Source organism: Nematostella vectensis, chromosome 2 (genome assembly GCF_932526225.1).
Source record: "Nematostella vectensis chromosome 2, jaNemVect1.1, whole genome shotgun sequence".
Lineage (NCBI taxonomy): Eukaryota > Metazoa > Cnidaria > Anthozoa > Actiniaria > Edwardsiidae > Nematostella > Nematostella vectensis.
The window spans coordinates 19696627-19710684 of record NC_064035.1 but is presented as its reverse complement, the minus strand read 5'-3'; the positions used below and the strand labels follow the sequence as shown (position 1 = coordinate 19710684).

General features: G+C 41.1%; 1 protein-coding gene across 1 annotated transcript; it reads right to left on the bottom strand.

The window, feature by feature from the left end:
* Positions 1-7052: 7052 nt before the first annotated feature.
* LOC125560567 lies at positions 7053-11751 on the bottom strand. The gene is made up of 2 exons (XM_048722313.1): positions 7219-11751; positions 7053-7149 (listed from the first exon to the last, which is right to left on the bottom strand). The coding sequence occupies exon 1, from the start codon at positions 11421-11423 to the stop codon at positions 7542-7544; it is 3882 nt and encodes a 1293-aa protein (XP_048578270.1). The 5' UTR covers positions 11424-11751; the 3' UTR covers positions 7053-7149; positions 7219-7541.
* Positions 11752-14058: the final 2307 nt, after the last annotated feature.

Below are 14058 nucleotides of genomic sequence, written 5' to 3'. Positions count from 1 at the left end.
ACGGTCGTAATAGACAAAAGCACGCCTGGCAATTAAGACGCCGTTCTTTAGGCGTTCATTTAGCTAAAACTGTTTGATTTGTTTTTCAAAACCGCACTGATCTTTTATGCTCGTACACTCTTAACATCGCAATTCAGAGGGGCAAGTGCTACATAATTTATCAATCAGTTGGCCATATTGATATGTCTCACTGATAAATTTTAGCATCTAGTTTGTCTAGGTCAGGTAGATTCAAAATCGTATCACCTAGTAAAATACTCTCTTTACCCCCCTCGTCTAATTTTCGTGGTCACTAAGAGGGGCTTACACTTCGGCTTGGAGAATTCATTTGTGAGAATTTCCAAGTCAATATTATCAAGGTCTAACCAAGTTTAGTAATTGGGAGACGATCTAACATAAATTGCAACGCCCCCTCCGTTTCTTTTCGATTTCTACGAACAATATCATATCCATCAATATCAACTTCATTATCTCCTTTTGGTTGATCATTAATAGCTAATATGCCATTTTAAAGCCTCTAACCTTAGGAATTGGGAAGTAGTCCTTAGGTCCTTGAGTGTCTCTAGACTGAGGCGAGGCTATCCTGGCTAACGGCGACGCTGGGGTCTTCCTCGAGACTGACTGATTGCCACGCTACTTGAAAGCTTCGATGAGTTGGCTGAAGAGATTGTTCCGATGAAAACACTTATTTTGGCTGCTGCTTCCTGTGCCGGTCCGCATAAACTTGATAAAGTTTGAGGCACTTCCTTTACTACTCAAGTGAAGCTTGTGTTGATCTAGACATCAGCTGTCAATCTTAGAATTGTCTATAAAACCAACGCCAACGCCAGCTTCTAGATTCCGGTTTACTTAAAAGAATTTGCTTCGAAATCATGGTCTTTTCTGTAGGTTAGAGCAAACTTCAGGGAACTTTCTCTGAACAGTTGTTATTAGCTCCGTAGTTTTCTCGACTACAGTGTCTACAAAATCTGTTTGCAAGTTGTTTGTACCACGATGGACGATAACGTGTTGGTGTTCCACTGTAGCTCTTTGATTTCAGCACTCTGATGAAAAGTTTCTAAATTATGTCTAGTTTTTGATTGCCAAGTTTCAGTTCGATCGAAAACATCCTGATACAGATAGAGCGTATTTTTTTAGTCTATTGTCTCGAGCTGAATCCAGGCAATTAAGCTTAGTTCTATAAGACTATAATAAATAATATGTACTCTCGGCATCTTGGATGTGTTCATCCAAGTGATCTTGGGTGCCTCCATTGTCTAGGGTGGGTGATAGACCTGTGACCGCTACGGTTATTCTCTGGTCTGACAGTAAAGTATTGTAGATTGAGCATTCGCATGCGTCTTCGTCACTGACGTCAATCGGTCTTCTACAGTTTAGTCCAATTCAAGCTGTTAGTTTGCAAACAAAACAAGTAAAATGCTAGCTAAGCTTTTAATTATCTTTGTTTTCGTACTTGCCGATTCACGTCTCTTGGTTTTCGCGTTGTGTTAGTTCTTTGTTGTGCTGATAGAGCGACTAGCTAATACTGCGGCTTTTAAGTCCGAGGATCATAAAGGATAGAACAGGATAGATTTCCACAAATTAATTTTTCACAATTCTTCCCAATCAGCAAAACTAAATTCAAACAAAACTCGTGCGTATTCTGGGCTCCTTTGAATTGGTCCGATAGGGGATAGGGTTATTTTACAATTTGGCCGCGCGTAGTGATAATAGTGATGATTTGTGCATCTAAGCATCCTTCTTAGAGGATTACCTTATAAGGGCTGCCTTGTCTCTACATGAGGTTCACTAAAACAGCTTGTACACTGCATCAATTTCCTCTGGTGGCACATCTCGTGCATTTCACTACGAAACGGCTGCAAAGCTATTGCAGGCTTAGCAACCAAGTCATCTACAGCCACATCCTTGCCATAATCTTCAAGAATATCGCTAACACGTTTATCAGGGAATGATGCAGCTAATTTGCTGGGAAGAGCAGAGGAAAGTTTTTCGCGTTGCTTGGCTGAAAGAGTTTTAAGGCATTCGTCCTAAACAAAAAGGGAAAAATGGGAAATAAGGAAGGGAAACATTCCGTTAGCATGAATCCATGATGATAGATTCTATGAAGTATTTCGTACGTTTCGGGTGCAATGCTTGGACCCGAAAGTGGAAGGGGTATTCCTCTACTTTCTTCACCGTTTCGTACCAGGGATTGCTCCCAAAAACCTGTAATTCTCTGAGCACAACATTTCCTGTAAAAGCCAGCAAACATTCTATTTGTAAGTAGTTTTGTATTAGAGACTTGTCTTTTTATAGTTTCAGAATCTCTGTAACAGTGTTATTTTTATCTAATTCCTCTATATTTGTTTTGAGGTACTTAGTGAGTTCTTCTTGTCTTTTCTTGTTTAAGAAGTAGAAATGGTGGTTAAGGGAAATGGCTTTTTCTGTCATAGGCTCGTCGTATCCCAAAAGCGAATACTTTCTGGTATTGCGATACCCTTATCGATATCGATGTATTCCTCTCACGCGTCATTGATGTTCACAGAATCCTCCTCACGATGTACTTTGTACCAAAATGTCATATGAATAAAAGTGTACTTGTACTTGAATAAAAGTGTAGTGTTGATCCGTTGTTGACAGCCACAGCCCCAAAGAAGAGGAATTTAGTGACCGCGACAAAAGGATTGTGAGATTGTAAGATGGTTAGAAGTTTTGTTTTCATTTATTTGCTGTTGTTGGCAAACCGTTTTATTATAGGATGGGTAAGAAAGTTCTATTTACTTAGTATCAAGAAAAGTCAGCAGTAATCTGTTATTTTTCTTCGACGCTTTCTGCCAATTTATATAATTTTCAAATGTCGTAGATTTTCCTTATCTAAAAGGAAATCTCTGTTAATTGTAGATAATTTCTTTTAAAGGTATCTATGTGAATTCAATTTTTTATTTTTCATCTGTGAATCCGTGAATATTTGTAAGAAGATTGTAAAATGTAATAGACAGAAGCCATTGCTTTTGAATCATAGAAAACTAAGTACCAGAAGGTGAAAGAAATCTAAAGCAATATAGTCTACAAGTGTGTATTACTATACTAACAGTTAGATGTAAACAAGCCGTAGACATAGGAAAACAAGTTTATTGTAATACAAGAAAATAGTGATTGTATTGATAAACAGTATATATACCTACTGTATTATAAAAACATTATTTGTCCATCATACTGATTGGTAAACTTGATAACTGCTTATAACATTTCTGATCTGTCTAGTTTTGAGTATTGTTTAGTAAAAACACTAATTGTCCAACATGTTAATGGTAAACAGTGTTTTTGTTACTGAATGGATTTTTTTATGTAGGGGGTAGGAGGAAAGATAGAGAAGTCTAGTGAGAAGAGGTTTCGCATTTGAGACGTGTTTCTAAGTGAAGTGGCTAGGCACTCATTCACCTTACCCCTTCACGTCAACCGGATTTTAATTTATAGAATATGTTGTTAGAGTACCCAGGTTTTATTTTTTTGCCATGCAATTCAAATCGGTATATATTAAAATCCGGCCAAAAGTGATGATGTCCTATTTGTTGCAAAGCAAAGAAATGAGGTGAGGCGGGCAGAGTATCAGAAAAGGGACGCTCGATTTGTTCCAGAACAAGTGTTATTTATTGATGAATCATCTAAAGATGACAGAACATTTCAGGTAATTTTGAAAGCATTGATTTTTTTTATATCTAAACACACAATTTGTAAACAAGCACGTAATTGTGATTTGTCCCCTTCAACTCTTACCAAGAGGAGTTCAAAGCTACATATGTGCATCTTTAATATCTTTAGATATTATAATTGCCAATAGAAAGAGCTAATCCGGCAATGAGGGGCATCTGCAAATACATTTCATTCACTTGTAGAAGAAGATGATTGAAATTTAATGCATGAGTATTATCACACATTAAGAAGTCAAATTACTTTTTGGGTGGCAAACTATTACTCATGCTCATGCTGCTAATGCATTCACGCTCTTCTATACATAACTCTTTCTTCTAGAGTCTCAATTTGCAATTTCCTTTTTTATGATGTTTTTATAAATATAAATGATATAATTATAATGATTATTGCTGGGGCGATGAGAGCATTACCAAAATGTAGGGCATACATTTGCACCCTTGAGTTAAAATTCAAAAATTAAACAAGACTTACCTGTAACTTGAAGTTTGATTGGAATTCTATCTGTCACCAATCACTAAGGGATTACGTGAAATAGCATTACGCACTTATGTTTGCAGGTTAACCCAAAACACATGTACAAAGGGATGGGTAGAAAATAACAAACAGTAAAGGGTGGGCACGTAATTCCTCATTGCTTGGTGACAGATAGAATTCCAATCAAACTTCAACTTACAAGTATTCTGTCACCGCACTGAGGGACCACGTGAAACGTCAAAGCAAACTGCACACATGGTTACTTGAACCACAAGAATGGTTTATTAATCCTTGCTGCCAAAATGGTATCAGCAAATCCATTGTTAACATCAAATGGTTTGTTATAAAACTTCGCAAATGTGCTAGCTGAACTCCAACCAGCAACTGACATAATCTGGTCTACAGACACAGAGGAAATATTAGCTCTAGATGTAGACGCAGCTCTAGTACTATCTGGCTTGAACTTATCTGTATTAATACCAGCTGTCTTCATAACAACTTTGACCCAGCGACTGATTGTGCTCCTAGACACTGGTTTAAACGGTTTCAAGTAACTAAGAAACAGTTGTTTACATTCACCTGACATATTCTCTTAATGCAGTTACCACACAAAGTGTTTGGTTAACATGGTATGGTTTAAACTGAACAGTAACTGATTTCGACCCTGGTTTTGTTTGTTTAATAGGCACAGACATAACAAATGTTATCCCTGTTTCTTCATTAATCATGTTCTTGAGATTTAGCATCGCGGCTTTAAGTCCTTAAGCGTAGCATCAGCTGCACTTGGGATTGTCTTGAGGTAGGCCAAAACTGTACCAACATCCCATGATTCTGTGTACCGCGAAATTGGAGGCCTTGACTGAAACACTCCTTTCAGAAACCGACTCACTGTAGGGTGAGATCCAAACGAAATGCCATTCACTGGCTTTAGATACATGAAAGAGCATACCTCGCTGTGTTCATACCGCTATAACCAATACCTTGATTATATAACTGGACGAGGAAATCTAATGCTTGAGGTATAGAGGCATCAGTGCAATCAACTTTCCTTGCAGCACTATACTTAATCCACCGTTTGATGTACGATACATACTGTTTTTGGGTTCCCTGTCTCCAAGATTGGAGTATGATCTCTGTAGCTTGTTGAGAAATTCCCTGTGTCTCAAGGGATCTCCTGATACTCTGCAAGTCATCAATGTCATCTTTCCTATCAGTGGGTGTTCAATGTCCTCTCTCGCTGGCATTCTCAGAGTGTCTGTCTTTCGTGGAAGCATCCTTGGAACATCTGTTAACATGTGAAGTAGCTGTGAGTAGCTGAGTTGGCCACATTGGAACGATCAGCAGCCCCTCTGAGTTCTCCATCGCTATTTTCTGGAGAAGCGTGCAATCAAACTAAATGGAGGGAATGCATAAAAGAATTTACCATGCCAACTGATTAAAAAAGCATTTACATAGGTTGCATCTGGATCTGGTTTCCAAGATGCATAGCATATTACGTGCTTGTTTACACTTGAGGCAAACAAGTTAATGGTTGGTTCACTCCATGTATCAGTAATTTGCTTAAATAATTGTGGTGCAATCATCCACTCATTGTTATCACTGAATACCCTGGATCATTTGTCTGCTTGTACATTCTCTTTTCCAGGGATATAAGCTGCAGTTAAGCTGCATTTTAGTTGCTATTGAATTGCATTCCATGGATTGTGACCCTCCTCCCATGGATGCAATGTAATTTACATCAGAGTAAACTCTAATGTGAACTGATCTGGCAGCGCTGCAGATGGCTTTCAAGCCATAAAACACAGCCATTAATTTTAAACAGTTAATGTGACTTAGAGACTCAAACTCTGTCCATCTTCCTCCGGTTTTCTCTGAGCCCCTAAATCCTCCGTTTTTTTCTGAGTTCTGATAACTGCCCTTATCCCATTTTTGAGGCATCAGTATGGAGAGCGATGTTTTCTATTTCCGAGTTAAGGGTGCAAATAGGGTAATTTACTTTATCAATGTTATTGACCCACCACTGAAGTTCTGCTACGCTTTCCTCAGAAAGTTTCATTTTCGCAGAATAATTGCCCTTGTTTAATCTCAGGGCAATGGTTTTGTCATGTTCAAGGTGTCTCCCTTCCTGACTAGGCTGGCATATTTATCTTGAATGTTGGAAATCTTTTCAGGCGTTAAGCTCACAGTCATATTGACAGAGTCAAGAATAAATCCAAAAAAATAAGAGTTTGGGTTAGGAACAGCACTGATTAAGTTGGGTGGATAAATAATTCCAACTTAGTAAAGAGGTCACACGTGTTAGCAATATTATTATTGTATTCCTCTATTGTGTTCCCTTGTAAATATGAATCGTCTATATATCCCACATTTAGGTGGCCTTGTTGTCTGAGCTTAACATATACAGGTTTTAACAGTGAACAATCTAGGCCCACAAAGTCTATTTTGCAAACAGGTGAACTGAAGCAGTTTTTCCTTCCAGGAGAATCTTAGAAATGTCAATAGGTATTGAGTAATAAGCATCTTCGATGTCATGAAGCAATTCTTTTTCATGAGCCTTATGGGTGACTGTAAAGTATCCATCTTAAAAAGATGGTACTGCACATACTTATTAAGATTTTTCAGATTAAGAATTAGCCTGTAGCTGTTATCTTTTTTTTTTGGTGTGATGAATAAATTAGAAATATATTCTCCTGTGCAGTGATTGGCCTCTATAAGGACTCCTTTACTCAAAAGTTTACAATTTTACTCCTCTACAAAGCTTTCCTCATTGGCAGTGAAATTGATCTCTCGATGTACAAAATGTTGCTCACGCTCGTGAGCAATAATGTCACCTCCTCGCGCAGGCCCGCGAGGCGATGGGGCTCATAAACCACGACGACAACCGATTATAAACACAACGATTTATTCCGATGCTTGAATAACACACTTATTAACTTCCGGAACCTGGCAGCTCCTTCTACAATGTAGCTTTCTAGCGGTTTTCTACAATAAAATTACAGCTATAAGTGCGAATAACAAACGACATAAGAATCGAGAAAATGAAAAACTCACCAAGCTGTCGGCCATTACAAACTCTGACTTTCTGACTTGTACAAACTTGTTTAGTCATGTGACACCGATATAATTACCACAGGTATACCGCGCGTCGGTAGCCACACCGGCCCCTAAATATAAACAACCTGAAAGTTTTTATTTACACTTAATCAAGCGGCAACCGACGATATCTCCGTTACTTTACATTACGCAGTTCACTCTCTAGTTATCCATCTCCAATTTACAGAGACGCGTCACCGGTCTCGTAAGTATAGTGCTGCTCACTTGAACATCTCCTCGCCTCCGTCTTTTCGCTCGCGTCGCGACAGTAGATACCGTCTTCACCATGGCGCTGCGCACACGCCATCACTACTTGGTAGGACTTCCATCACACGTGCAAGTGGCCATTCGCCTCTCCGAAAGTTCTCATCAGCCAAAAGAACTACATCACCTTCCTTGAGGTTTTCTCTGACAGTAGTCCACTTCGTTCTCTCCATCAGCGTTGGGAGATATTCACTTGTCCACCGACGCCAAAATCTGTTGCTCAGATATTGGGCTTGTCTCCAGGCTCGCCTACAATACATATCTTCCTTTCCAAATACGCCTGGTGGCACACTAGGCGTTGGTCTCAAGTGAAGCAAATGGTTGGGAGTTAGGGGCATCTCATCCTCGATATCATCACTGTTACGTGTCAGTGGTCTGCTATTGATGATGTTCACGGTCTCCGCCATTACCGTGAGAAGCACCTCATCGGAAACTATTTGTTCATTCAACAGCGACTTCAACACACGCTTGGCAGTCTGTACCATCCTTTCCCATGCACCACCCATGTGGCTTGCCGCAGGTGGAATAAAGCTCCACTTAATCCGCCTTTGGATACAAAACCTGTTGATCCTCTCGAGATCCCATTCTTCGAGGGCTTGCTTTAGCTCCTTATCTGCCTTCGTAAAATTTGTACCATTATCACTATGGATCTCTTTAGGATATCCTCTAAGACTGATAAACCGTCGCAGGGCGTTAATCATGGAGTCCGTGTCCATTGAATGCGTTATCTCAACATGCACGGCTCTCATGCTGAGGCACGAAAACAAACATCCATACCTCTTAACCCTTGACCTTCCGACCTTGACCTCCATTGGGCCAAAGTAATCGACCCCTACGTAAGTGAAGGGTGGCTCCTCAGCTGCAACTCGCATAGCCGGAAGGTCTGCCATGAATTGCTCCATTGGCTTTGCTCTTCTTCCCTGACACTTAAGACACTTGCCAATCACTCGACGAACTGCAGATCGTCCCTTTATTACCCAATACTCGTTTCTCAGAGACGACAAAACTGACTCTTGACCCATATGTCCAACACTCTGATGATGATCCATAATAATCAGGTCTGTAACATGATTCTTGTAGGGTAGTATTATAGGATGTCGCAACTCGTAGTCAACCTGTGCCTTCCCGATCCGTCCTCCGACACGTATCAGTCCGTTTTCTTTCTGCGGACATAACTTACTGATTGACTTGTCAGATTTCTCATGCAATCTCTCGTCAGGGAATTCTTCTCGTTGAACATGCCGCAGAATTATGCACTCTGCCTCTTGCAACTCCTCAACCGTCATTAATCCTCCGACGTCCCTCTTCTCATGCTCACCTTGGGCTTCCTTGCGTTGCAACACCTTACTCCTTAAGAATTGCTTGTATCGCAATAACCAGGCGATCGATAACTTCAACTTCTGCCACGAAGAGTGGTACATGATGATGTCATTAATAACATTTCTCCGTTTCTCCTCACATGTCACATACACTTGCGCTTCCTTTCTGACTTCTGGGTCATCGTCCTTAATCTCAGGGATTGTGATCACCTTAGGCCAGTCTGCATCGTCCTCCAATAGGAAGCTCGGTCCCTTCAGCCACCGATCGTTCCTGATTAGAGTGTCCATCTTGAGTCCCTTTGAGCCATCATCAGCTGGGTTGTCATCCCTATTCACATACCGCCATTCTCCAGCATTGGAACCATCATGTATAATTGTCAAACGATTGGACTCAAAGGTGTGAAACCTCTTCGTTTCATTGTTAATGCACTTAAGCACCGACATTGAATCAGTCCAGTAGTTCACTTTGTTTACCTTAAGATCCAGCTCTTCCCGGATAATCTTACTCAACTTTACCGAAATAACAGCAGCGGTTAGTTCTAGTCTTGGAATAGAGATCTCTCGCAGGGGAGCTAGTCGTGCCTTCCCCATGACAAATGAGCAATGTTTACGACCCTCTACATCTTCTAGTCGTAAGTAAGCCACCGCTGAATAACGTTGCCTTGATGCATCCGAGAACACATGTAGTTGAGCGTCTTTGAGTTCCTTGAAATCTTTCGGCTTAAAACATCGATCAACCTTCACCTCTTCTAGCTTGGGAAGATCTTCCACCCACCGCATCCACTGGGCAGAATCATCTGGGTTCATGGGATCATCCCATCCAACTTGCTTTCTGGTCAACACTTGTAGAAGCAGCTTTCCTTTCATGGTATAGGGTGCAATAAATCCAAGAGGATCAAACAGAGAGTAGACAATTGATAATACACTCCGCTTGGTTGCAGGTTTCTCCTTTGCACGTCTGTTGCTGTCCGCAACATCCCATACAAATTGATCATCTTCCACATTCCACTTCAAACCGAGTGTCGAAGTCGTCGGCCGCTCTAGCTCGTTCAACATTGACTTGGCTCGATGCTTCTCTGGTACCGATGCAATCACATCCTTGTCGTTACTGCACCACTTGGTCAAGTTGAACCCTCCCTTGTCCAACACTTCTCTGATATCACTTACAAGTTTAACTGCATTCTCAGTCGTATCCGTAGACTTCATAAGATCATCCACATACATATTTCTAACTATTGCGTCAGACACTTCCGGGTTGGTGTTATCCTTAAGTTCTATTGTCTTCTTCAAACAATAGTTCACTACACTTGGTGACGATGTCGCACCGAACAAGTGTTTCACCATCCTGTACTCCTCCAACTCTCCAGATAAATCAGAGTTGGGCCACCATAAAAACCTTAATGCATCACAGTCCTTTGGATTCACCCGTACCTGATGAAACATTGACTCCACATCCGCGACTAACCCGATCTTCTCCTCCCGAAAACGACTTAATACTGCAACAAGATTGTTTGTCAAGTCCGGTCCTTGTAACAATTGTTCATTTAACGAAGTTCCTCCATACTTTGCTGCACAGTCAAAAACAATTCGCACTTTATCCTTCTTCAATGGGTGTGTCACTGGGTGGTGGCTTAAGTACCACAACCGCCCATCACTTCGCGCCAACTCTTCAGCCGGTACCTTCTCTGCATGACCTCGCTCGATGTAATCATTCATTGTCTCCTTATACTTATCAAACAGAACACCGTCTCTAAGAAATCTCTTCTTCAGAAGACCGCACCTTCTTTCTGCCATAATCTTGTTATATGGTAAATAGGGCGGGTCTCTCCTCCAAGGAAGTGCTACCTGATAGTGCCCGTCGACTATCTCTAGTGTATCTTCCATTATCTCTAGTGCACGCTTATTTTCAATAGAAGGACAGACGTTTGAACTGACAACTGAATCCGCAAAGTCAGTTTGCCAGAGTCTTTCTAATTGTTGCTGCAATACCTCTTTATCAATCTCCTTCTCTATTTCTAAATCCGCAGTCTTGAGCTTAGCAGTTCTAGAGACATTGTCCTTAAACAAACAATGCTGTGGTGCACCTGTACCATCATGCTCAGCAAGCTTGGTATCTTCCGGGTGGGTATGTGCTACAAGACATGATTCTTCATTATAAAGTTCTTCAGGAAATTGCTTATTCGCTACATTAATAAGGTTAACCGAGCACTGGTCACTGTCCCTTTTTCCGCACATGGGACCCATCACCGTCCATCCAAGAGAATATCTCACACCGACCGGTTCTCCATCGTTACCAGCCTTGTATTCTAGTGGTACAAACAGCAATGGATTTTCCTTAAGTCCAATAATGAGTCCAACTTCTGACGCACCGCATTCTTGCAAGTTAATGTTCCTCAAATGAGTAAATTGTTCAACATCTTCCCTCCTTGGTATACAACTAGAAGATACAGGAATTTCCTTCACTGTCCTGACATTTAACAACTCACTTTCTACCATTCCATCTTGTGACATTACTACGAGATCAACCATGTGACCTTTGAGTTTCCTCGTTCCCGTTACACCAGCTAGTTCAAAGTTCATGGCAATGCCATCACATCCAAGGTCAGTAAACAATTGTTCCTTACACAATGACACTTCACTGCCACTATCTAGCAATGCATAAGTCTCCAATACCCTGTCATCTCCTTTCACCTTGACCTTGACCGGAATGACACCCAGGCACACTCTGCGCTCACCGGCCCCAGTTGCGACAGAAACTGAGGCTACACTTGTACTACCCGCATTAACACCTGTTGTTTCTGGTGCCGATGCGTTAGGTCTAACTTGTCCGGGTGACTTGTCAATCTTGTTGTCAACCGTATTATCCTTTCTTTCTTGTACCGAAAAATGTAGTAAAGTATGGTGTTCTTTACCACAACCTTTCACTTGGCACTTAAAGGTTGTCTTAGGACATGTGTCCCTAAAATGCCCTCCACTTAAACACTTAAAACATATCTATTAGACAAGACTAATTTGTTTCTCTCTTCACTGTTCAGTTCCTTAAACTGTGCACACTTCCATAATCCATGAGGTCCAGAACAAATCACACACTTCCAGCTTGCATTCCCCTGTCCCCTCTGTTGTCTCTGTTCACTATTCTGGGGTGGGGTCACTCCAGTTACCATGCTTGACCTAGGGGTTTGTTTCTTATCACTGTCATTCCTTTTCTTACCCCTCTGAGAGCTGGCAGACACAAGATCTTCCCCAAACTCATTGTTCACAAGTTTGGCTCTTTCCTTGATAAACTTCAAGAAATCCGAAAAATTAGGCCTTGACCCTGATTCAATAATCCTGCCCGCACGTTCGGTCCATTTTCCCTTCATGAAATATGGTAGCTTGTTGTTTAGTTCTCTAAGAGTACTTGTGTAATTTAATTCACTAACATAATCGTTTCCCATGCCTGACAATGTGCGGTGAGCTACTTCAAGGTGTCTAGAAAATTCCAGTAAAGCTGGCCCTCCACCGTTCCGCAATGGCGGGAGGTCTTGTAATCTTTTCAGGTGTGCCTTAGCAATAATGTGCGGAAGTCCAAAATTCTCCTTCAAGGTGTTCTTTGCTGTATTATAGCCCTCCGAAGTACATAGGCAAGTTCACACAACTTTCAATTGCATCCCTTGCCTTGCCTGTGCAATGTTGTATTAAGTACTGTAATTTCCTAGAATTATCACTAGTTAGGCTCTCGAGGCATGTCTCAAAGTTATGCATAAATGAAACATAGTTTATGGGATTACCGTCAAAGTGCATGTATTCAATCCTTGGGGTACTCATTGCCTGAGACAGTACTCTAGCCACATGTTCTCCACTATCAAATAATCCATTGTTGCTGTTAGTTGATGGTTGTGAGCCAGGTAAATTCAACCCAGCTTGGGCTTCCTTTGTTCCATTGTTCAGCATAGTTTCTTCACCACCCCGCACATGGCTACTAATCTCCCGATTCACCCTTTCACTCTCATGACTCTTATCAACACTTAACTCCGATGATAAACAAACAGACACACAGGATTCCTTTAATCCAGCACTAGACGATACATTGTTATTATTTCCAATACAAGGCTCCACCATTAGCTCCTTATTAACAACAATTTCCTCTGTTAATTTCACAGTAGGGTTTGTACTCACATTTCCAATAGGTGCATGCTGCTCAATTTTGTTTTCAGATTGAGCCTTGAAAACATCACATACATCCTCTGACACAGCAGACTTATTACTCTGATCCACATTCAAGTCTTCCCTTTCCTTCTTATAAATCATGTAGCTTGTTTGAGCCTTTTCACATTTTACTTCAGCTTCCAAAAGTTCATGAGCATATTTTAACTCATCAAATTTTCTATTGAGCTGCTGTTTTTTCCGTAAATGTCCCAGATCTAATTTACTCAATGCTGCTCTCTCCTCTAAGGCAGCAACACTCTTAACACTTGATCTTGAATATCTTGAACTATGTCTACTAGAAACATGTGATCTGCTTCCTCTATCACTCACCCTTGACTTCGTGTGTCTCTCAGAAACCTGAGATCCACTTTCAATATCCTGCATATCCTGTTCGTCAACAGCAGAGTAAAGTTCGAGTTTCAGCGTGAGTTCCATGTCATAAACTCTTTGGGCCTCCATTTTCTCTTCCCCTTCATCCATTAAGTCCATAAGATCGGAGTGAACACGCACGAATTCCACCCACGTGTTGTGGTAAGACTGAAGTTTGCGTCTAACTTCATTCTTGTTTCCCTTGTACATCAATTCTTCGATTTCCTTTCGAAACCTTCTCAAACTGCCGAGGCAACCCGACCTCGAACGCTTTAAACTGACAATCCTCTCTTCCATGTCTTCTCCTCAATTTCTTCGAGTATTATACCTCCTCGATCGAGCTCCTAAACCTGCAGGACAAGACCGAGCTGACATTGCGAAATCCGTATTCGCTCCACTCGTAACCGAAACGTTCACACAATAAAATCCAATATTCACTCTTGTTATGGCCACAAATCACGCCACAAATCCTTCTGTATCACCGTAAATACTTCCTTCTCGTCGAACTAGCTCCAAATCCTCAGACTAGCTTGACAACTTGACTCTAAAGCTTGAAAACTGTCACCTCCTCGCGCAGGCCCGCGAGGCGATGGGGCTCATAAACCACGACGACAACCGATTATAAACACAACGATTTATTCCGATGCTTGAATAACAC

Bases quoted from the DNA above. Each gene is read 5' to 3' on its own strand.
- LOC125560567 (XM_048722313.1), bottom strand. From the start codon at position 11,423: ATGAACTTTGAACTAGCTGGTGTAACGGGAACGAGGAAACTCAAAGGT.